General features: G+C 38.6%; 1 protein-coding gene across 1 annotated transcript; it reads right to left on the bottom strand.

The window, feature by feature from the left end:
- Nucleotides 1-1,709: 1,709 nt before the first annotated feature.
- Nucleotides 1,710-23,031, bottom strand: FAM227A (family with sequence similarity 227 member A). The gene is made up of 16 exons (XM_044441056.1): nt 22,941-23,031; nt 21,459-21,606; nt 20,805-20,890; nt 20,040-20,118; nt 18,160-18,242; nt 16,136-16,282; nt 15,027-15,128; nt 13,268-13,372; nt 10,856-10,979; nt 9,254-9,361; nt 7,357-7,415; nt 6,275-6,371; nt 5,336-5,472; nt 3,487-3,644; nt 2,536-2,685; nt 1,710-1,833 (listed from the first exon to the last, which is right to left on the bottom strand). The coding sequence occupies exons 2-16, from the start codon at nt 21,577-21,579 to the stop codon at nt 1,710-1,712; spliced, it is 1,680 nt and encodes a 559-aa protein (XP_044296991.1). The 5' UTR covers nt 21,580-21,606; nt 22,941-23,031.
- Between the last annotated feature and the right edge of the window lie 285 nt (nt 23,032-23,316).

The raw sequence follows: 23,316 nt of genomic DNA, 5'->3' as shown, positions 1-23,316 counted from the left end.
GAGAGAGAAAAATTATGAAGGGCTGTTCTGGTTTCTGCTGGACAATCTGTTAAAGGGACTTCAACATTATAAGAAACTAGCTTTTTAAATCAAAACTTAAACTTTCTTAAACTCAGATGTGCTAAACTAGTTCCCCTGGAGCTTTTTGGATTGTGTTTAGAATATTTGTTTGTAATGCATATTGGTAATTGTCATGTTGTACTTGTTGATTAATATATATAGTTGTAAAAGTCACACACTGTTGTGGTTTCTTTAAACAGTTTACCTTGCTGGTCATTCCACAGTCAACACTAAGGTCACCATGTTTGCATCTTGGAAGTGGACCTTCTCAGTAGTGGCACTTACCCTTTGGAACAACCTGCCCCATAGGGTACATGAGGCATAAAAGGTGGTATGTTTTCAATCCCTCCTGAAAATGTACTTTGGGCATAACCCTATGCATGTTTAGATAAAGATTCTGCAAATTCCAGGTGAGAGTTCTAAGATTTATTTCTGTCTAAACATGAACAGAATTGCACCCATATTTAAGCAGCCCTTCTGACTTGTAATTAATCATAATCACAATGCTGTTCCATCTTGTTTTTGCATTGCTTATGAGAGCGAAATTGAGAGCCAGTGTAGCCCAGGAGAGTGCTGGAGATCTGGTTTCTAGTCCCCTCTTGGATGTGATGTTCACTGTGTGACTTTGGGTGAACTGCTGACTCTCTGGCTAGCCTGCCTCACAGGATATAAATATAATAAAACATTTGTTCTTAATAGTGTATGTGAAATAATAAGTAAACTGCTGAGGGATTTTATGACATCAAGTGGTATATAAGCAGGGCTTTTTTTGTCATAGTACGCACTGGAAGGGCGTTCCGGCACCTTTTTTTCAATGGATTTTACAAGTGATTTTGAACAGCTAGCAGATCAGCAGCAAACATTATTAACATAGTGCCTGCAGGCTGCTATTGTGTCTGCTATCTGCTATCTGATAGTGAGAGATAGCTGCTGGCAGGCTTGGGATTGGTGTGTGTGCTTTCTGCCAGAGGGGGATGGTGACTTTTTTTTTTTTTTTACAAAAAAAGCGCTGTATCTAAGTATTATAAAAACAGATACTACAATGCAAAGAGAAGGTGATTTCAGTGGAAGGCACATTAAAGTAGATTTTCGAAAGCAATGGACTGTAGTCTGGTATTTTTAACATTTAAAAATTCTGTCTCAGGTTTTATTCTTCTTGTTTTGCTTTGGAAAAAGAGAACAAGATAGCTTAAACATACTCTTGCAAGCAAGATACTCAGAAATATATAAAATGCATAGAGCCCATAGTAGGAATGCTAGCATTTCGGAAGACAGTTTTATGTGCCCCTATACTTGGTCTTTCCAGCCTAGATTGCTGAGGCCTCCTTTTGAAAAGCTGCAGAATGTCTCATTCAGAGTCAATATATGCTTAAACTGGACAGGGCCTAAGTAGTCGGGACCAAACATCAAACATCACATGGAAAAAAAAAAAAACCTAAACAACATGTTTGAAATAATGGAGGAAAGTATCAATCGTAACTGTTGTTCTCAGAGCATCACCTTATGCTGCCCCTTTGATACAACAGCACAGAATAGTTCTATTCAGCTATATATTTACATATCTTTGTACTAAATACAGATTACAAAAGCAAAATTTGTTACTAAGGCCACATGTAAATTAATTACTATGTCTTCAGAGAAGTTAATTACTATGCCATTTCTTGTAAGTGTAATGAAATCTTGCGTGAACTGTTTGCTCCATTGAGGGAAGAAGCAAGCAATTCTTTCTGTTTTGAGGCTTGAGCTCTTTTCATCTCTTCTTGCATCTCTTGTCTATCGAATAAAATGAGAAGAGAAAAAGTGAAAATAATTCTCTTTCAAATTAACTCAACTAGCATATAGGAAAAAGAAAGTTAAGGAGAAATCTAGGATGTGATTACTTTGCAAAAAACATTGCTTCAAACTTTAGCTAAAGGCTTCCTTAGGGCATTTCCACATGTTAAAATTGCATTCCAGCAATTTGTATGATATTCTGAAAACCTTTTTTGTACAACAGTAGCATGATATCTGAACTCCATGTATTGTATGCTGGGGGAACAACCATGTTGCAGTAGAACATTGCTCATTTAAAATACCCTCAAAGACAGGTTGCTGCAGTTGTGCTGGTAATTAAAATATTTATGGGCTCATAAATACATTATTAGGGGTATTTTTTCATACTAAAATATTTCATTTTTAAGTACTTAGAAAATAGCAAATCCACACAACATAAGTGCAATACTGAGATACAACAACTGGACAATAAGTACATGTTCATTTAACTGTAGGCTATTGCAATATAAAGTGACATAAACAAAAATGATAAAAAATGCAAGGATGAACAGAGTTTGAATTACGAGCTACCATGACAGTTAACAGTGTGATTAAATAAATAAAAGCTACAGTGCATTTACTGTTTAAGATTTGAAAAGGCCCTTAGGAAATCACTTTTAAAATGCTAGAATGAACCTGTACTTGATAACTACATTTAAGTACCTGAGAAGTTCCTGATTATCCTTGTACTGTTGGTCAAAATTCTTCATTTCTCTCCAGTGTCTATAGTAGGTTTTTTTGAAGGCCTTGTGCCTCTGGTGGAGGGTATGGAAACTTTCCTTGATCACTTCTGCATATGTCTGTGAAGAATCCGTGATTTTAGGAGTAAAGGGTAACTCACAAAGAACAAGTACCAGATTTTTAAAAAATGATTATTTCCCAAAGATCTAAAAATAAAGCTCAGTAAAGTAGCATTTTTACAAACACATATCTTTTAAGCAATCTGCTCTATGTGCTATTACATCAACTACAAGGAATTTGTACAGTACTACTCCCCACCCCTGTGAGGGATCCTTAAGGCTGGCTCCTTCAGCTTCCATTTCTAGTCCTCTGCTATTTTCTTCAAGACCTTCCAAAGCTCAGAGATGTATCCAGCTGAAGCATGGAAAGATTGGGGGCAGGATAGAGACCTTTGCCTTCCCAGTAACTCTCGCATCTGTCATAAAAAGCCAGGAATTATAGTGGGCATTAGCAATAGAAGGGATGAAGTCCTTCCCACTGATTACTCTAATATCCCATCTCTTTTGTGTGTTTTAAAGATATTGTAAGCTGTTTTAGTGTTTATTTATCTTAAATATTATTGTTCTGTCTACCACTAATCAACTAACAAAACTGAATCTAAAACATATTTAAACCCACAGAAATCGACAGTCTTACAAATGCTAAATTCTGAATTGGACTGTAGCCATTACTTTTAAAGAATGAAGCCTAATGCAAACTTGTGAAGGTTCAGAGTGGAACTGGCAATAAACACTGCTGCCTTTAACTTCTGCTTCACAGCAGGAAACACTGCCCTGCATTTTTCCAGAACATGAAATTTGCTTGAGAGAACCAAGATGTGGTTATTGAAAGTCAATGGCTTTCCATCATTTCTCTTGTATATCATAAGGATATGGTATTGGCTTGGAGATTTCCCTCCTAGGCAAAAATATGTCACATCCTGCTTTTAGTTCAAGATTCCGTTTCTGGAGGAAGTGCTGAATGAGTGGACTTTGTCCGTTAATATTCAAGTGATGCCAGGTGAACTCAGGACCACAACAGGCTGGGTGTGACTAAAAGATAAATGAGAATGAATGTCATTTACATTAAACACAGATCTGGGAATCTAGGATGCATCTTACAGCTGTAACATTTTCATCACACTACAATTTTACTAATTAAGTAAAACTTGTCTCCAACAACCACTGTTGATACCTTGTTCTTGTGTGGTGATTTAACCATTTATGTGTACCAGAAATGTATGTACCATGAGTTAGGATAAGGATCAAATACTGTAGGAAATGCACACAAAATTGACTAGTCTGTACTGACATAATCCAGTGAAAAGCCTTAGAATTCCTGTGATCAGAAATCCTGGTAAAGCAAAGTTGAATGCACTTATGGAGTCCCTTTCTCACTTCTGCACACAACATGTGAAGGTCTAACTGGCAGCCGGATGCATACATGCACATTTATGTCTCCCATCTATCTTTCCATGTGTGAGCAGCCAAATGCCTGCATAGGGCTACTGCTGAATCCCTGATCTGGCTGTTTTCCTACAGAGTATTCATCTGCACAATAAAGGAATGGCCTCCCCTGTAAAACTGGCTTATCCTTGATATAAATCCTACAAACACTCCATATTGGGCCAAATTGTTACTGTGTCATGGCCAGGATTTACTCACAGATTCTTTTTGCACGAATGATAAATGTTCATGTATCCAGCCACATGATTTTTGTAATGCAATTACTGGTAAGGTTTATCTGAGATGCCATGATTAAGCAAATGGCTTCAATCATATATAAAACTCTCACTTGCACTTTCACACAGTGGCTGCCTTTGGATAGCTTAGTACCTAAAATTCATCCTAAGGATAGGGATCATGTGGGCCTCTTCAGATTGTTGGACTGCGACTCCCATCATGCCTCACTATTGACTGTGTTGCCTAGGGCAGATCGGAGATGCAGGCCAAATAGTTCCGTATGTTCCTTACCCCCATTTTATTATGATGGGAACAAACTTAGGCAAGCCTTGGGCATCTGTGCTCCCTGCTCCTCCACCAGCATGGCTGCAATGAGGAATTTGGATGCTTTCACATTTTTTTTATGGACTACAGCTTATTGCACCATCTGAATCAACAAACTGTAGTGTATCTTAACTATGGTGTGTTTGAAGCATACCAGCTTCAAACTGCGGACCATGATGTTGGTTTTTTAAGGCTAACTACAATTTATGTTTTGGTCATAATGCTAAAGTGCATTTAACTAAAAATGGAAATACAAGCTTCCAAACCTCTTGCAGGAAGGAAGAGTATGAAAATGAAGTTCACCTGAGCTCATTCCTAGCATGCTAAACTATGGTTTATTCTAACATCCAAATGCAGCCAAGTCTCTTTACGTTCCTCTTTACATGAGGAATGCCTTGTTTTCAGTCTGAATGTGACCCTGCACACTCCCACGGTGGGGAGGCTGCTGTCAAATGTGAACCAGCTCATAGATATGTCCTATGAAATAAATAGTGATTCAAGCTTTGTTCCAGATGTTCCATTTCTGTTTCACTGTCTTGGGGGAAATGGATGTATATGTGCCTCAACCCTCCCCCAATAACCCAATCAAGACTGGGCACTGAAGTAGCAGAAAAGAATCTTCAGTGTCTTTTCTCCTGCATTTAAAGGGCATATTGGTATAAACAGTAAGGAATATATCATCAACTTATACAGATCCATTAGTGAGTGTGGTGTCCTATCTTTATAAAATATATCACCTCTCGAGGAAGCAAAGCAATTGCTAGCTTCTTTTTCTGTGAGCGCCGGCATTTGTTCCATGAATCCTTCTCATCATTCTTTTTAAGCTGGCTATCACACGGCAGAGAGTGAAAATTAACCTGAGGATGCCTTCTTTCTAGGAAAAAAGCAGCCATGTGATAATTATTAATCAGTTGTTATGCAAGATGTCTCGATCTAATTGGAATGTCAGAATCTCTTTCTTGCTTTGGCATCAACCAGCACCAGTTAAAAACACTATCCTACTTCTGGCTTTTGGACTAGGCAGGAGCATGACCCAACCAAGCCAGCACTTGGCAGTGGGTGAGAGCTGTCTGACAGCACCAGCACAGTTAACAGAGAGAAAGCTAAATGCTGAACAGTAGGGGAGTTGACCAGGAGATACTAAAATTAGAAAACAGGAAGAGTTGCACCACCGCATCTAGGCAATAACTGAGAGCTTTTGTAGCTTGCGTGACTGAACCTGGTACACAGCTTTTGTATCATACTTAAGAGAAATGATCCTGAGTAAAGTTCTGAAATGAGATGCTTTGTGTTAGTAGGCAAGAACCTTTTGATCTCTTTTTGGATAGTTACAATCTCTGCTCTTGAGCTGAATGGGCACACTCAGGATCAAAGATAGGCAAGCACAGACAAAGCTTTACTACTTCTGTAGATATTCTGTGTCATCTTATAGTCAAACAGACTATTATTTCTCATACCAGGAGTATAAGTCTGCTTCCTTGCAACCAATTAACTCATTTATATTTTTTGTCATAGCAGGCTGATTATTTTTTGTGAGCAGGCCGATATAAAAATAAGAAAATACGCACTTGTGTACTTGAAGAAAGAATACCGCACTGATGCTGCACAATAGTATAAAAACAAACTGGAGGGCTCTTTTAAACAAAGTACTTTTCTTTTACTTTTCAATTAGCTACCTCTTTTGGACAGCAGCTGTTGATCTTTTTTCCTGGAAATACGTTTCTTGGCTATGTATTTGTGCTTCCTAACAGAAGTTCTTAAAGAGAGGTGTTTCTGAATCACAAAAAGAGAGACAAAGAACAAATTCACACTAATCATGTCTGAATATCTTGCCTTTGGGAATGAACTTGGCAGCGTGTGTGGTTGGCAAAAGTAAAAAAGGCCCTTCTCTGGGAACCCTCCGTGTAGGAAATTAGGAGGGTGAGTACTTGGAGGAGGGCTTTCTCTGCGGTGGCGCCCAATCTATGGAATGTGCTCCCCAGAGAGGTCTGCCTGGCACCGTCGTTATTTGTTTTTCGGCACCAGGCGAAGACCTTTTTATTCAAATGTTATTTTAATTGTTAATATTTATTCATTTTATTCTTTGGCCAAGGCGACTTAATTTATATTGTTAATTTATATTGTTTTATTGAATTTTATTTATTTATGTTTTGTGAGCCACCCCGAGGCTTTGGCGAATGGGGCGGCATAGAAGTCGCCTAAACAAACAAACAAACAAATAAATAAGGAACAGTTTTAAAGAGAAGACAGAAAGGACATAAAACAGTGAGATACTGTTGGAAGACCAAACAACTTAATATTTTTTCTTGTTTTTTAAAGAGCTACATGAGTGCTCACTCGATTGAGTGGATCAGTGCTTGCTCTTAATCATTGCTTGCCATTAGTGATGTCACAGACAATGTTCCATAGCTCCCTATGACAAAAGCACAGCAATAGGAAGCATTTCAGTCCAATAGCAATGGAAATGGTTCTGAAGGATATATCCACAAGCCTCTGCAGCAATGGCTTGCAACACCTTATAGAAATTCCTCACCATGCTATTACTTATAAAATATACTTCCTCTTATCCCTTCCTTTTTTCCTCTGCATCTGGCTTATTTATATAGTTTTCTTAAGATCATACTATGACAGGGTTATTGATATGAAATCTGATCTCGTAAAGTCAGGCAAGATCATTCATCCTCAAATGGACTTGATTATATCACCCAGATTAATGGCTCCCTTCCCAGTACAAATACATGTAAATGAAATATTTTACCTGCATGGGGAACATTCTCTCAGAACCAGCTTCCTTGCATTGAAAGGAAACATCAGAGGCTATAAAAATCAAACACAATTCAACATTTATCTGTTCCTCAAGATCATCGGATGGAAGAATTCTCTCTCTATCTGGGATACAGGACATACTCTTCATGATACGCACATTTTATTTTCTACACATAGAGGCTTAAATGCAGAGTTAGTCACAGAGAAGACCAAGTGAAATCAATGGGACAAGTTAGTCATTAATTGAAGTCCATTGGTTTAAGCAGGTCTTCTCTAAGCATGACTAAATCTGAATCTTTGTGTTTACTGGGATTTTTCAGAAATTTGATGAAATTATGAGAATTCTGCCTGTGAAAAGCAATGTACTAGCCTTGCCTGAGGAACAGCATCACAACCTTCCTTCCTTGGAAAACAATTAAGATTTTCCTGTGAGAATTGACCTCGAGGAGGTCTAAACTAGGCAAGTAGACATTAAACAACTGTGGAGCCTTGTATATTCTATTGATCCAGAAAAAGACATCCATCAAATTAGAAAGGGAAGTAAAGGTAGTTTGTTGCTATGCCAAATGCATGCACATGGCGAGTTTTACATGGAATTCTGGAAGAAATGACACAAAGCACACAGTTCTGAGTTTAAAGCAAGTTTCTAGTCCTATGGGAGAGTAAGCGTAGTAGGTTAGAGTACTGAACCAGGAATGGAAATACCCACATTGAAACATCCACTCAGTGAGTTACTGTTTTGAACCAGCACTGTGCCTCAGCCTAACAAGAATTTTGCAAGGATAACAAAGGTGGGGGTAAGGAACCATATAATGTTTCAAGCTACTTGAAGAAAAAATGGGATATAAACATTAATAACAGAAATAATATCACAAGTATGTGAAAAACATTGATGCAACATACATAAAAAGTTCCAATGATTAGGAGGAACTGTATTTGGTATGGCTGTATATCCCTTCCTTATGGGTTGCAGTTAATTTCTATCATTTATCTATTTTTCCTTCTTGTTATACACTACTCTAAATGTCTATCTTTTACAAAAGCTAATTAAATATGGAATAAGGTATTAAAATAAGCAGAGTAGCATGATTCTGAGTAAACTGTAATCTTCACTTTAAGATTTTATGCATAACTGCAATCTTTTAGCTTAATACTAATTTAAACATCCCCCCACTGGCTGCCACCACCAACTGAAAATATCTTCACTTTGGCTTTTTTCAGGAATTACGTTTTGCTAAAATATTACTAATTAGGATTAGAATATATTATGATGCTGATTTATATTGATTTAGGCCACAGGTCCATTTAACCCTGCAGCATACTCTGGCAAGAGGCCTCCATGTTTGCTTGAGATACTTTTAACTGGCAATAACATTGATTGACCTGAGATGCAAAGCACGCACTCTGCCACTGAGCAATAGCCTCTCCAGTTCCGGCATAATTTCACTTGACCTATTAGCACAGTTGACATGCAATGGGAGCAGGGAGTTTAGCAGATGCTTTTATTTTATTTTATTTTATTTTATTTTATTTTGTCACTTCAGCACAACACTTCCTCTAGTGACAGATGCAGAGATCATAGGATCATAGAAGGGGCCTAGAAGGCCACTGAGTCCAGGCCACTGAGTCCAACCTGGTGCAGGGTGCCAGCCACACCATCCTCTTCAGGTTACTGTCTATTTCTTTCTTGAATGTCTCTAGTATGGAAGAGCACACAACCTCTCTTGGCAGATGGTTCTACTGTCATATTGCTTTTACAGTTAGGAAATTCTTCCTTGTATCTAGCCTGCACCTGGTGTACTGTAGTTTAAGTTCATGGTCCTATTTCATTATAAATAGCAGTTCTCCCAGTTTGCTGAGAAAGAAAAACAATCTGTTGAGGCACTTACCAGTCCCCAAGTTTCCCTTTCCTGACAGCATATCTTCTCTCCTAGATCGCTCTGGTTCCAGCTGGGAATAATCCCATTTATTGTAACTCCCTGGTGCATGCAAAGTACCTGCATCAGAGACAGGGAGAAGGAAAGGCTGATAGTAAGAGAAAAAGGAATGGACTCACTGTTATCTATATGCCTTTTAATCTACTGGACAGTGTCATGTATGATTATTTAGTTATGTTTAACATAAAAGCAAAAATGAGGGAGGGAAGAGAAAATAAGTGAAAGGACTAGAACAATGTTAGAGCCTGTGGCCCTTAGATATCATGGCAGGGAGGTCATAGGATAATTCAAATTTCCAGATTTGAGGCCAGAGACAACGTTTCATCCAAGCAGCACTCTGATCCTTCTCCCCAGCTAATTGCTGGTACAGAGAGAACAGTATCTGGAAATTACCCTTGGCAAAGGGATAAAGGGGACATTTTAGTGGGAGAGGTGGAGCTTGTGGCTGCCAGGATACAACCTCCTTGCCTCCCCACTCCAATATGCCCTAACTAGATAGTCCAAGATGGCCAGCTGAAGTGCAGTGCAAGAACATGCAGGGAGGTTGAGAGGCTCCTCCTGGTCTGCACTGGATGCTTCTAAGTATCCACATTCAGGAGTGTATGAGAATCAAGGGGACAACCAAAAGGTTTGTGCCCTAAAACAGTTTACAGAACTAAACCAGTTGACATAACTGCAGCAGTATCCTTGTGTATGTAAAGCTCTGAAGGTAGCAGTGTGCTCTGGTGAAATAATTCTCTCTCTTGAGCACAGAAATTACTTGTTCTTGCTGTGCAGTCTGCATTTAAGCAACTGAGAGGGACGGACCTGCCTATTTAGCTTTACCTGTAGAATGGCATGATTTGCAAACTTATGAGCATCATATAGACACAGCTTTCTGTATACCCAAGGTTCTATAGGTATCCAAGAGCAACTTGCCCTCCCAACCAGTAGTACACTTAGTTACCAAAGGCAGCAGAATTCCAGGTGTTAGTCCTGACCAATCAGAAAATCATCAAGAAGGAACACAACCACTCCATCCAAATGATGGATCTGAGTTGTAGCAGCAACTGCATTCAATTTTATCTGCCTTGCAGCCTCACTTCTCATTCCATAAAGTGAATGGAGTAAATGCCTCTTCCATTTATTAATTTGTGTCAAGCATGGACAAAAGGCTGAAACTGGAAAAACCAGTCAGAGTTTTGTAGCACTATCCAATTTTAGTTCTGATCATCTGATGAGGTAGATGAAAGTGTATAATAACAAGCATATATCATAACAGATATGTTGGTTTTCATGATGGAATGTGCTGCAACAGACTAACACAGGTAATGGCCTGGCAGTTATAGGTAGCTAGGCAAGTCTTTTGATTCTAGTTCAGGATAAGGGAAGGAAGCTGGGGGCAGTTTAAAAACAGAGATACTTTGCACATGGTTCAAAGTGGGTGTTTAGCTGATGGTAATACTGTGAACAGTTGCCAAAATTTGTGCTGCATATTATGTAGAATATGGAGAAAAATCATCAACCAAAGCCTGCACATGTACAACCAAAGCTTGAACAAGGAAAGCATCTCACCTCCTAACCACTCAGAAAATACATCACAGAGTTGTGCCTTGAATTCATGTGTATTGAACCAGGACCTCGGGAAACAGTAGCAGAAGCAGGTGTACACAACTTGACTCAGCAATGATGGAAAAAACTAGACTCAAGAACAAGACGGTGGTAGGGGGGAGAAATATGGCTCAAATAAAATCGTTACTGTAAACAAATTGAAAAATATAATCCAGTATTTTTCAAGCTTTTCCAGGAACTGCAGGCTTCCTTACAACCTTATCACCTGTTCCACATGAAAACATGACTAGCAGAGGGCAATCTTCTGAAAATCTACTTGTTCGCGATTTCTAATCTTCCTCAGCAATGTAGTGCTTGTGTCTGTCACAGTAACAGTTCATGCAGGACAGAGGTAAAGCTCAACAAACCAGGCCAGTGCCCCATATGAAATGTGATTTTTATTTTTATTTTTTTTTTACATTTAATACATTTATATTCCACCTATCCTCCAAGAAACCCAAGGCAGAGTAGCTAGTCCACCTTCACTCATTTTATCTTTGCAATGACCAGTGCAGTAGGTTAGTCAGAGAAAGGCCCAAATCACCCTGTGAGCTTTATAGCTAAATGTGAACTAGGTCGCTCAAGTCTTCCAAGCACTTAGAAGCACATTCTAAGCACTATATCACACTGGATCTCTAATGAAAAACATGGAAGAATATCTTGATAAACAAAAGAACATGAATAAGGGTTTCTTGAAAGGTAGAAAGTTTGAAATACCTCAAATCAACGGACTGTGAAAAGAGTGTCACCTATTTCAATATTTAAATATGACATATAAATGTAAATATGGTGCTGGCTTTCTTAAAATGCATTTCCATTATTAAGGCTTTTCAGAGAAGAAAGAACCTCAGTATCCCCTATTTGAATTGTATTCTATTAAACAAAGGGAAACAAAAAATATTGAACCAGGATCAAGAATTCTTTCCTTGGCACCAGGATTAAAAAATAGCATTGCCAAACATAAAAAGCAGAAGAGCTGTAAGCAATTGCAATGGCTCTTGCTCACATTTAAATAGAGACAATATTGGTTTTCTGTTCAGCTCAAGCTTGCCAAGTTCAGCATTTGTAAAATAACATTTATCAGTAAAAGAAAAATATATTCACTTTTGTTTCACCAGAGAAGAACCCTGTTAATGATTCAGGATCCCAAGTTGGGTTCCTGCTTCCAAGGAAGCAGGAAGAAGCTTTAAGGAGAGGAAAAGAGGAGGCTGATACTTGGACCAAGTGGAAAATGGTACTTGCATCAAGTACTGAGTACTAAACATGATGTGATGTAATCATGCAATTGCTTGGACACTGGAATTATTTTAAAAGCAAATAGCATGTGGGAGGTTGGCTCCCCATAAGGAAGGGGAAATGAACCCCCCACAACCACACCCAGGATTCTGTTCCACTATGATCATCTCTCCTGTCACCCCAGATGTCTGCTTTTTAAAAATTCACGTAATTAGCCAGCACTCTTATATCTAACATCCCACAATACCAAAGGTAGGCTGGATGTGTTGCTGTCAAAGGACTGCTTTAAAAATTATTACAGAATTTCACAGAAGACAGACTGACTGATGCCTCTTTGTTGTGATAGCTAAACAAGACCTCCAAATTCCGAGACATGAAAAATAGCTGCTAGGAAGAAACAGGAAATGGCTTGTTGTTCTTGTGCCCCATTTGTTAACCCTTGCAAGAGGAAACAGAGACCCAGATGAAGCAAGGCTTGGTTCTGATCCCCCACACTCCACAAAAGCTTCCGATGTTCTTGTAAGGAGGAAACATTGACAATGGTTGAAAATGGGGGCAAAATGGTTATGTTGCTTCTTTCTTCTTCGGTATTCAACTAGCATCCAGTTTAACTGTATCAAGAGCAGAAAGGCATCATATGCAGATATAATTAGAAATTCCAGGGTGGTGATCAGCGCTACAACCCTAGGGACTACAAAGCATCCACATTTTTTGTGATATTTGACTTTGTCTAATAACAATATAGATTTGGACATTTTTCTTATGGCAAGCATGGTTGCCTTTGTTTTTTGAAATCCTAACAGTGTATCTAATGTTAGTTCTATTTGGAATAAATCCATTAACATGAATGCAACTTAAGTTAGATTAACCCCTAGATTTTATCTGACATTTAAAAAAACTTCTTCCAGTACTGATGAAATCTAAAGCATCATATAAGGCATAAGGTGATACACTTTTTAAAAATCTACCTCAGAATTATTTCAAGGATAAAATAGAAAAGAGGGGATTATATACACTGCTTTGGGATCCTTGTAAGAAGAAAAAAGGCAAGATATATCTGCAATAACAACAACAGGCTATCCTCTACTAATCCTCCATCAAAATCTGATGCCTCCTTTTAAAAAGTCTTTGCATACTCACTGTCAGAATGTGCTCCTGGTTGGAAACCTTATGACAGCCCAAGAGAACACGGGAATAATTTTCTGCAATGCGTTCAAACAAATGTCCCTGAATCTCTCGATTTGGCTATTGGGAGAGGAACCAAGTGAAATGTTACTGAACAGGCACTGGATTACCAATCAAACCATGGTGATGGGCCGCCAAGGAAGATAAAATGTAGTCCACATCCAGACTGCCCAGGTAAAGGATCTTATGTATCTTAGCCTTTAAAATACATTCAGAATCTTCAACTGGTTCAAAATACAGTTTCCAGACTATTAATTGGAAACTTATGCAGTGATCAAAGTTCTTTAACATTGAAAGATATGGCTTGGTTTCTATTTGTTTCAGGGCATAATAAAAGGTGGTCATGTTGACCGATAGAGTCCTAAATGTTTGAGACCCAGGAATCTGAAGATCCTGAGGCTCATCTGTCATCCTGGATAACAGGCCAAGTTTGTCTTGCATGCTCAAGCTTTTAACTAACATTAATGGTTTTTGTTCAGTATTCTTAAATTTTAAGGATAAAGTTCCATTTCCAGTTGTTTTGTTATTATTTTAATGTTTGATATAAGCTGCCTTTATATTTTAAAAATGGGAAGCAAAGTAGGATTTAAAAAAAAAATCCTGATCTTATCTTGTTTTCTTGCTAAACTAGTCCAGGCCTCCAACACAATCATCTACCTCTGGGCTCTCCAAGAGGCCTGCAATAACCAGATGACTCAAAGAAGTTCTCCATACATTAAAAAGTTTTAAAAACTTTCACTGGACAATCTGACCCTGCCTCCCTGTTTTTAGGGATATGATGATAATAACACTCGCCAAGTAAGAACAAAGTATGCTGTCCTCACATAATGTTGCTAAGGCTGATAGATAGCAGTTTTTCCAGAGTTGTGCATTAACCTCCACAGCCAAGCAGAGATTTGAACTCAATCTCTATATTTTATTTCATGCATTTATATACCAGCTCACCACCAGTAAGTTCACGGCAGAATACTTCATACTCTCCCATAATCTTAACCCGCAAAAGCTCTGTAAAGTAGGCTGAGGCTAAGAGCTAGCAACTGGCTTAAAGCCACTCAGTTCTCATCTGAATGGCAGTTTGCACCCCAGCCTCCCCAGTCATAGTGCAGCATTCTCTCTAAACATACTTCAGTAGCAGAACACATGCCTAGAACCTTCTGCATATAAAGCATCTCCAGTTAAAAGAATCAACTAGATAATTATACAGGATTTTGCCACATTTGTAACCCACTCCCTACCTTGCAGGTTAAATGCCACTCTAAAGGTTTTTGGCAGAAGGGTGGTATAGCAATATTATATATAGCTTTGGCTCATACTTCACTGTCCCTGGGTTGCTGTTTGCAAATCTGAGACATAAGCAGGTTGATCAATTTCAGAAATAATTGCTTCCCTGCCCCATAACAGAAACTTAAACAGAATACATTAGTGAAGGGTCAATAGCAAATGTGCACATGTCCACAATGCCAGCTTTCCAAATATTCTTGTTGAACATGACTTGATGAGGCTGTTCTCTCTGTTGTTGCACTAAATGTTTCTGCTGTCAAGGTTTCTAAGATTTTGCTACAATCGCAATGACATAACTTTTATATTTATACAGCATTAGGACTAGCCTTAGCAAGAATGCACAATCTCAGGAGAAATCAAACAGTTAGAAACCAGCAAACCAGAAGTGGAAAATCACAGGGAATAAGATCTACCAATTCAACCCTTTCCTTACATGATACAGATGTAGAAACTGCCACCAGAAACTGTCCAGCAAAATAGCTTGGATGCATGGAGCACCAAGAAATCTGCGCAGCATCTTCACAGCCCACCTTGTCTGTAAGGAAATTGAACAGTACACAATCATGCTCTAGATGTTTTTAAAAAGGTTTAAAAAGACAGAAGAAATAGAAGGAATTTCTTCACTTTTCAGTTCATTTTTTAAGACTCAGCCATGTCAGAATGTACTTAAGCAGTTAATTCACTGAGATTGTTACCTTAAATACTAGGATCCCTGCTCAACTGGGTCCAGCTGAGCTAAATATTCATCATTGGAACTAGACAAGAACATTTAGTACTCATGGCCTTGCTCAGGCATAATATCTCAGTCTAATAAACCATGTTTCACCAGAGAGAGTTTTAGTATTAAGCTTTTGTGTTTCTCATCTTTCTTGAACTGTTCTTGAAGATATCCAGAGTTCGTTAAAGCAGAGTTTCTCACTACATCTCAGACTACAAGCCAGAAAAAAATATCACCCTTATCCCCAAGTTTCTTATTCTGGTTTGTACTCCAAGATTAAGCCACAGCTTTCAAGTTCAGATATAATGGAAGACGGTGGCTTACCAAATGAGGGATGTTTTAAATGCAGCATAAAAGAGAATGGAGGATGGAACAGGAAGGGGAACTGCAGAGACACAATACTCATTCTCAGTTGAATAAACCACAATTTGTATGAGTTCATTACATCTAGACTGTCTCCAAGTTTGAGGGGCTCCTGGGTAAAGTGTCCTCTACTGCTCCCCTCAATCTGTCAGTGGGCTCTGGTGGACTTACCAAGCTGGTCATGGTCAGAATTGTTATCAGAATGGTAACTAGACCCCGGGGTCCCACCCAGTGTCATGTCCAGTATCAGGCTTTAAAAAAATGTGCCTAGGGTAGTAGCAGTATCAGGCCCTTCCAGCTGCCCAAGGATTGCACACAGAGACACCAGCTGTGTCATGCACTTTCACACAATGTAGCTGCTCTTTGGGTGTGCATGTACATCTCTACACCATCAGTTCCACCCTTACTATCATCCTCCAGAAATGCCCTATATTCTTGAATATTTGAAGTATCCAGCATACCTTCCCAATTATTGTTTTACTCTGGGCACGAATCACCTTGTCCAAAATTTCATCTAGCTCTATTCCATTTGGCAACAGTGTGAGTTCTTCCTTACAGTACCCTGGGTATTGATACAATTCCACAAGTTTATCTTTTTCCGTTACCATCTAAGGATTGAAGGAAGAAGTAATACATGAAACATTTAGAAGGCAAACAGTCCAATCCCAGTAGCATTCCAAGGCAATTTGATGCCATTCCAAAATTTCTGCCATTTTGTTGGAGAAATCCAGCAAAATGAATATCCTTGTTGATCTAATCAACTATAGGCCAAACCACATGCTACATGGAATCTCTCAAACAATTGTTTTTACTGTAAAGTTTTTTTAATGTACTTACAAAGTTAATTTTCTGCAAAGGAGGATAATGTAAGTTTTAAGGAATGTTCTCACAGTGACTACATAAACATTTTAGGGGAGTTAGTATTTACTAATGATTGAAGCTGAAATTTGATAAACTTTTCCTGGGGAATTAGAATACATCAGTGATTTTAATGAACTTCATAAGGATCATTGCTGAAATACACTTTTAACCAGTGACCCATAGTTGGGTGATTTATAATACTAATGTGTACCTGACTATTCATGCTATTAAGATTTTGTATAAGTGTCAGCCTTTTACAGTAATGCAACATAAGTACAATTTGTGCAAAACTGAGTATATTTCTTTGCATACAATTGAGTGTTTTCCTTGTGCAGATTATTTATTCTTAAAACAGGTATAGGAGAGTTTAATTGGACTGAAGAGGGGCAGTATGGGAAGGGATGCTTAACTGTTTTCCCCATGAGCAATACAGATAGTCATCATGAACACCTGCTTTTCATGCTCACTTTGCACCAAATGATCTTTCTACCTCGAGCTGAACATGTAACAGTAATAACCAAGGTAGAGTTAGCCACAGTTACACATGTCTTCATCAAGAAAGGCTGCAGCTCGTATATTAACCAAAGCTGTGCAAAGGCACTCCAAGCAACAGCTGACCATTCTTCTATCAGAAAGGCCAGCTCAAGGCAAATACAATCTGGCATGACTTCTGAGTGGGCCACTCTTGCTGGTGTAAGGGAACTTCTCTCTAGAGGCTACCAAGAGCTGTGGAGTGATGAGGGTATTATGTAGTTAGGCCTGTAGTTAACTCCTCCTGCCTGTACATCAGAGGCCCAATGAAAATCCACCACTACCACTTTGGCAGCTATTAACTATAAACAAGTCAAAGGCACAGCTTTAATCAATCCACTTTGGCCCTTGGTCTCAGGCCTCTTCTACAAGAACAGATAAAAATACTGGCCTGGGTAATAGGGCTCTTCCTTGGACTAACAGAAGAAGCCTGTTGAATGCTATAAAGCAGAATATGAATGCAGAGGCCTAATATCAAATACAGGGAACAACAATTACAGGATAATAGGCTAGAACAACCCTCTATAAGCCAGCATCCTCCAGATGCATTGGACTACAACACCCATATTTCCCAGTCAGTTGTCTGGGAATTGTGGGAGTTGCAGACCAATACATCTGAAGGGTACAGACCAATACATCTGAAGGGTACCAAGTTGAGAAAAGCTAAGGGCAGCTGAGTTGGAAACAAATTGATTCAGTATTGATTTTCCATAGGTACTCACCTCAAAGTAAAACTCACATGTCCTGGTAATTTAAAATGTTAAAGATTCTGCCACTTCCAACACACTAACCGTCGTTATTTGTTTTTCGGCGCCAGGCAAAGACCTTTTTATTTAAGCAACATTTTAAATGTTAATACTACTGAATTTTATCTGGCCAGGGCGGCTTATTTTATATTGTGTGTATATTGTATTTTAAAATATTATTACTATTCTATATGTATATTTTAATTTATGTGGTTTTATTTATTGTTGTAAGCCGCCCCGAGGCTTCGGCGAATGGGGCGGCATAAAAATGTTTTAATAAAAAATAAATAAAAAAATAACCCAAATATGCAAAAGAATGGGCAGCTCCTGCCAGTGTACCATCATACCTTTTTCTGAGCTATTTTGCCTTGAGTTATTAAAATATCCATCTCTGAACCATGCCCACCAGTCTTCAGCATTGCTTTTTGGTCTCTGTCTGTAATGTAAAAAAAAAAAAAAAAAGCAAAAGAAAGGCTATATGAAATGTCCAAACAGTATCAAACAATACAATGGCCAATTGTTCTGCAATAATAAGTCAAAATACTAGGCTTTTTATTGTCAGCTCCAAGTCATAAGCAGCAGGCATCCTCAACTAGGACTGGAAGCAATGGAGATAGAGGGAGAACCAGTGCTTACTTGGGCAAAGGCTGAATGTTTGGCAAGGCATAGCAGGTCCAGAGGCAAAACTGAGTCAGAAATATGCAAGAATCCAGTAATAATAAAGGAAGAAGTGAGCATCAAGACATAAATGAAAACAATGAAGGACTGGAGATAGCTAATGAATCAAAATGACACAACCACACAAAACAGCAATAAATAACAATTAAGCAAAAATACAATTACATAAGTTAAATAAAAGTGATGGTTAAACATTAAAATTTTAAATTAGTTTTTAAAATAACAGTTAAATAAAAAGGTTTTAACCTGGCACCAAAAAGAGTATAAACTTGGCACCAGGTGCACCTCTCCGGAGAACACATTCCATAATACAGCTCAACCAAAATAATAAAGCAGCAATGCGCCTGTGCTGGGTTTTAATTGTACTTCAAAATAGCTAAATAATGATGCATTTGGCATTAGAGATTATATTCTCAAAGCTCAGTAAGTTCAAAATCCTCAGATGCACTCATTATATACAAGATGCTTTTTATTTGTTTTAAAGTGCAAGCCTGGGTGGGGTTATGTTTTTCTGTATAAACATATGTAGGCTTGTGCCCTGTAGGATCTCGGTGGGAATGTTGACATTTTCTGAAGAACTGAAGTCATGAATTTTAAAAACCCACTTTTAAATACTTATGCATTGTAACTGCAATCTCTCTGGACAAAACACTCGACCTCCGGGGTCCTCCTCTGCATGCCTACTCCAAGGGAGGCTCAAAGTGTGACAACAAGGAGTAGGGCTTTCTCTGTGTTAGCCCCCCATCTATGAAACCATTTCCCCACTGAGGCCTGCCAAGCACTAAGCTTGTCATCTTTTGGGTGCCAGGTTAAGATTTACTTAGTGTTTGAGGGGACTACCCATCTCAGGTAATTTCGCATTTTTCCTTCTACATGGTCATGTTTGCTGTATGTTGTAGCTATTTTAAATTATCAACTTTTAATTATTTTAATATGTTTTAATTGTATATTTTATATTGATTTTATATGTTGTTTCCCAGAGAGCTTTGACAGTTGGTCAGTATAGAAATATAATTAATTAACTAACTAAAATCAAATATAATGCCAAATCATGGTTTGGCTTTGTATCTAAACCTTCACCAGCTTACATATCATGTGGTTTGTGAAGACTTGCCAAACCAGGATATCAAACCACAGTTTGACGCAGCTTTACTAATTATGTTTTTTTATTAACTAGGATTTACTATTTTTAATTAACAAAGCATCAGTTAAGGCAACTGCTCTGCCTCTGAACAGTACTATATAATAGAGAAGGGAATGATTTCACCTTATCAGGTTGCTGTGTCATGAAGATATGAGTGAATTTATGACTTTTTGAAGTCGAGCAGATGGAACACGAACAGCTCTAAACTGGTTTGCCTCATCTAGGTTTGTATACTCAGACCATGGTGTGGGTTCTTAACTATGGTTAGTACAAACCATGGTTTGGCAGGATGATGGAATTGAGCCACAGTGACAAAATAGGAATTTACTAAAATAAATACATTTTAATGAATATGTGTTTTTGCAGGAGAGAACAGCATTAATATTCTTTAGTAATTATGCCTACCTTTCCCCCTGTTTGTCCTTGATCCTATTCTAGAAATCCTCCGAGTTTGATGTTTCTTCAGTCCCACATTCTCAATCACCTTGAGAAAAACAACAATAACTTGTGGTTAGAAAGTATTTTTCTGGGAAATCCTGGAATGTACTCTTTCTTTTCTGTGGCACATTAGAAAAGGAAGGGTACATGCACATTCATTACTAATTGCCTCTCTTTTGTCATTCTCTTTTACATGAACACTTAACCCAAGCTTGAGGAATCTAATAGAATATCTCTAAAATAATTATATGAGTTCTGGTAAATAATGCTATAATACTAAGCACATTTGTTAGGAAGTCCTGCTGAATACACTGGGGCTTACTTTTGTGTAAAGATACACAGAATCTGCTTTACTCTCACTTCTTTTGTTTGAAAAACAACTGATCCAAATAGCCATCAGTCCTCCCCACAAACATTTGCCATCTAATATTTTCTTTTATGTGCTATGAAGACCAGTGCAAGAAGTACAGCAAAGTTTTAAAACTTGCAACATTTAGTTCTAATAGGTGCCACATGATAGCACTTGGTACATATCTCACTTTCTGGACCAATTAGACAGATATGAAGGCTCTACAACTTCCCTCCACTTAAAAAACAAAGTAGATTTTTCAGATTGCCCTTTGATACTTGATACTTTGATTGATACTTTGTTAAATCTTTCACCTAAAAATAGCATAATAAAAACCACTCAGGGGTTCTTCACATACAATGCTGGAAGATCTCTTTACTCACTAGGTCACTACTGTCAAATTTTTTGAGTCCCAATTCTAAGTGAGTGATTTTCTGGTTCACATTTCGTATGCTGCCAATGACATATGCTAATAGATCTTCATTAAGGATTTTTTTCAAGTAAAAGAATTTCCTGCAATTTTTATTTTTTCATATCCCACCTAAGTATAGTTTTATATTTTCATATACTTTCATACTTTGTCACTGTGTGCTCTTGTCAAGCAACTCTATACCACATGGGTCAAGCCATGCTGCTGGGTTTGGATATGACAAACCACCATGGGAGGAAACTACCCTCACCAACTCTACTGCAAGGCATGGGTTCGCAGGGGTGGCTTGTCTTTGGTTAACAAACCATGCAAAAACAGCTCTCGGTGCTCATGTCATGGTAAGTCATGCCAACACTAACAAGGCTCCCAATCACTGTGGCTTATTGCAATGGTCTAATGCAGTCATGGCCTGTTGTAGGGTTGTGGGGCAGTTTATTAACTACTCCAAGCCAGCTCTACCAGGTTCAGAAGCCACAACAGGGGCTTGGACTGGCAACCTAGAGCCCATGGGTGCCATAAGTCATAGTGGGCTGCAGGGATCATGTGAACCAGGTCAGTGAAACTATCTCTTTAATCAAGCATATACTGTATAAACTTTAAAGGATACGGCGTGGCTTGTCATCTAATTGGCAATACATGGTTTCATTTTTCTTCTCTTGGTCTGCTGGTGGCAATATCAAGAATCCCTTCAGAGGGCTCACAAATGATTCAGTAGTTACAAATTCCATCTTTCCTCTTAAAATAACAACAGAACCCTAAAAATATGAAAGATTGGGGAACACATTTATATTTAAGTGCAATTTATACAGTCTTTCTCATGATTACCCATAGACTCTTTGTACTGATTTAAACTAGACTGCTTCTTTATGTTCCTTCATGTAGAAATGGTTTACTGTATAAGGAAAAAGTCAACACTTTCTCTTTCGCTGTATAACTTAGTGAGAGAAAGAAATGGATTTCTAAGTAAAATTGCCCTAATCTGTCTCCATTAATTTGTCATTATTAGACAGCCAATATCTGATAATGTAGATGTAGTTTAGGTATTCCTAGAATAAATTCTAAACTTGAAAACTGCAAATGCTGATTGGGTTTGCATAAAACAATCACCATGCCACCAGCCATTCACCCCTTTTGAGGCATGATCCATTTTATTTCTTTACCTGTATGCACTCCTGTTCAAAAGAAATATTTCAACCCATTAGAAATCCCACCTTAAAACACAGACTTTTTTTTAAGTGGCAAAAAATCCACAGTGAGCTTAATAGGGATCGCAGCAGTGGCAGAGGAAAATGTTTCTTTCTGTGGTGTCTACAAGGATAGCATGTTTGCTAAAGCATTCTGGGACTGCAGTCATATGCACACTTTCCTCCAAGCAAGGGGACTTCAAAACAAGAGGACTCTTAGTTTTCCCAGTCAAGAGAGAGACGTTGTGCGGCTATTTCAGCTTTCTTTCCTTAACCAGTTTTCAGTAAAGGGGAACAAATAGAAGCGGCCCTGTTTCTTCCTCCCCCGCAATCATTTGCTGATTTCCTGGGTATTGTGCGGTTCCCCACCACCAACCTCCATCCTAATAGGTCGAAAAGGCTCCCCTAAGCGTTAGATACTGGCAGGTAAGAGCAAGCCGTTCTCTCTGGTAACGTGGGCTTTACCCACATTGTCTCTGGCCCCTCTATGGCATGTCCCTTCCGGGGCATCTTCAAAATGGAAATCTGGCCAAAGAAATTCTGCATTTCTAGGTTAAAGCATCTCAGACTTTTTTTTTCCTCGTGGGGGTTAAAGAAGAATGTTTAAGGGATGACATTATACAAACTAGCCCTCTAACCCCATCTCAGGGCACCAGATTGGGGATGGCTGATAGGTAACTCCCAGTTTCTAGGGAGATTCGCACTGTAAACAGGCACGGCATGAAAAGAAACTCTTCCTTCCCCATCCAGATGTGAATCCTGGTTTGTTCATTAGCGGTCTCCGTGCAAGGTGTCCGCTATAGGCCGTGGAAACATTTAGCGCCCAACTTGCCCTACTGATTTCAATTCTCGAAACCGGTCCCCGTCGCTCCGAAGCGGTCTCTAACCAGTTTCCAATTTCTCACCGGGCGTTCTTTTGTCGCCAGGGCAACCAAACTGGAGCAAACCACTTATTCCTTTGCACGTACATGAGTCTAAAGGGTAGCTTTGGCTGCTCGCTACTATTGTTGAATTTGTGTCTGAAATCATTTAGTCGCAATCCCGCTCAATGGAAAATATTAGTCACGTAATAAAAAAACGGCTCAAAATTCGTTTCACCCCCTCCCATAATGATACATCCCCATCTTCGAAGTGCGGCCATGTTTTTCGCTCCTCTCTTCAGGATAGTATGGGCTATTACCATTACACAAAGGGAGAAGGGGTGTAGTTTCTGATTTCTGATTATAGCTTCCTAAATTTTATCTAGACGCAGCCTGGCTTATTAATGGTCAGATCTGTTTA

The sequence above is a fragment of the Varanus komodoensis genome, unplaced genomic scaffold (genome assembly GCF_004798865.1).
Source record: "Varanus komodoensis strain SLA01 unplaced genomic scaffold, ASM479886v1 scaffold39, whole genome shotgun sequence".
Taxonomy (NCBI): Eukaryota; Metazoa; Chordata; class Lepidosauria; order Squamata; family Varanidae; genus Varanus; species Varanus komodoensis.
This window is presented reverse-complemented; position numbering and strand designations above follow the sequence as displayed.

What these genes read in the sequence shown, in the direction of transcription:
- FAM227A (XM_044441056.1), bottom strand. Translation starts at nt 21,579, where the DNA reads ATGGAATTTGTAACTACTGAATCATTTGTGAGCCCTCTGAAGGGATTC. An exon ending in AGTTTCTACATCTGTATCAT is followed by an intron (nt 13,373 to 15,026) that starts GTAAGGAAAGGG and finishes CTCTCCCAATAG; the next exon opens with CCAAATCGAGAGATTCAGGG. An exon ending in GAAATCTCCAAGCCAATACC is followed by an intron (nt 2,686 to 3,486) that starts ATATCCTTATGA and finishes TCCTAAAATCAC; the next exon opens with GGATTCTTCACAGACATATG.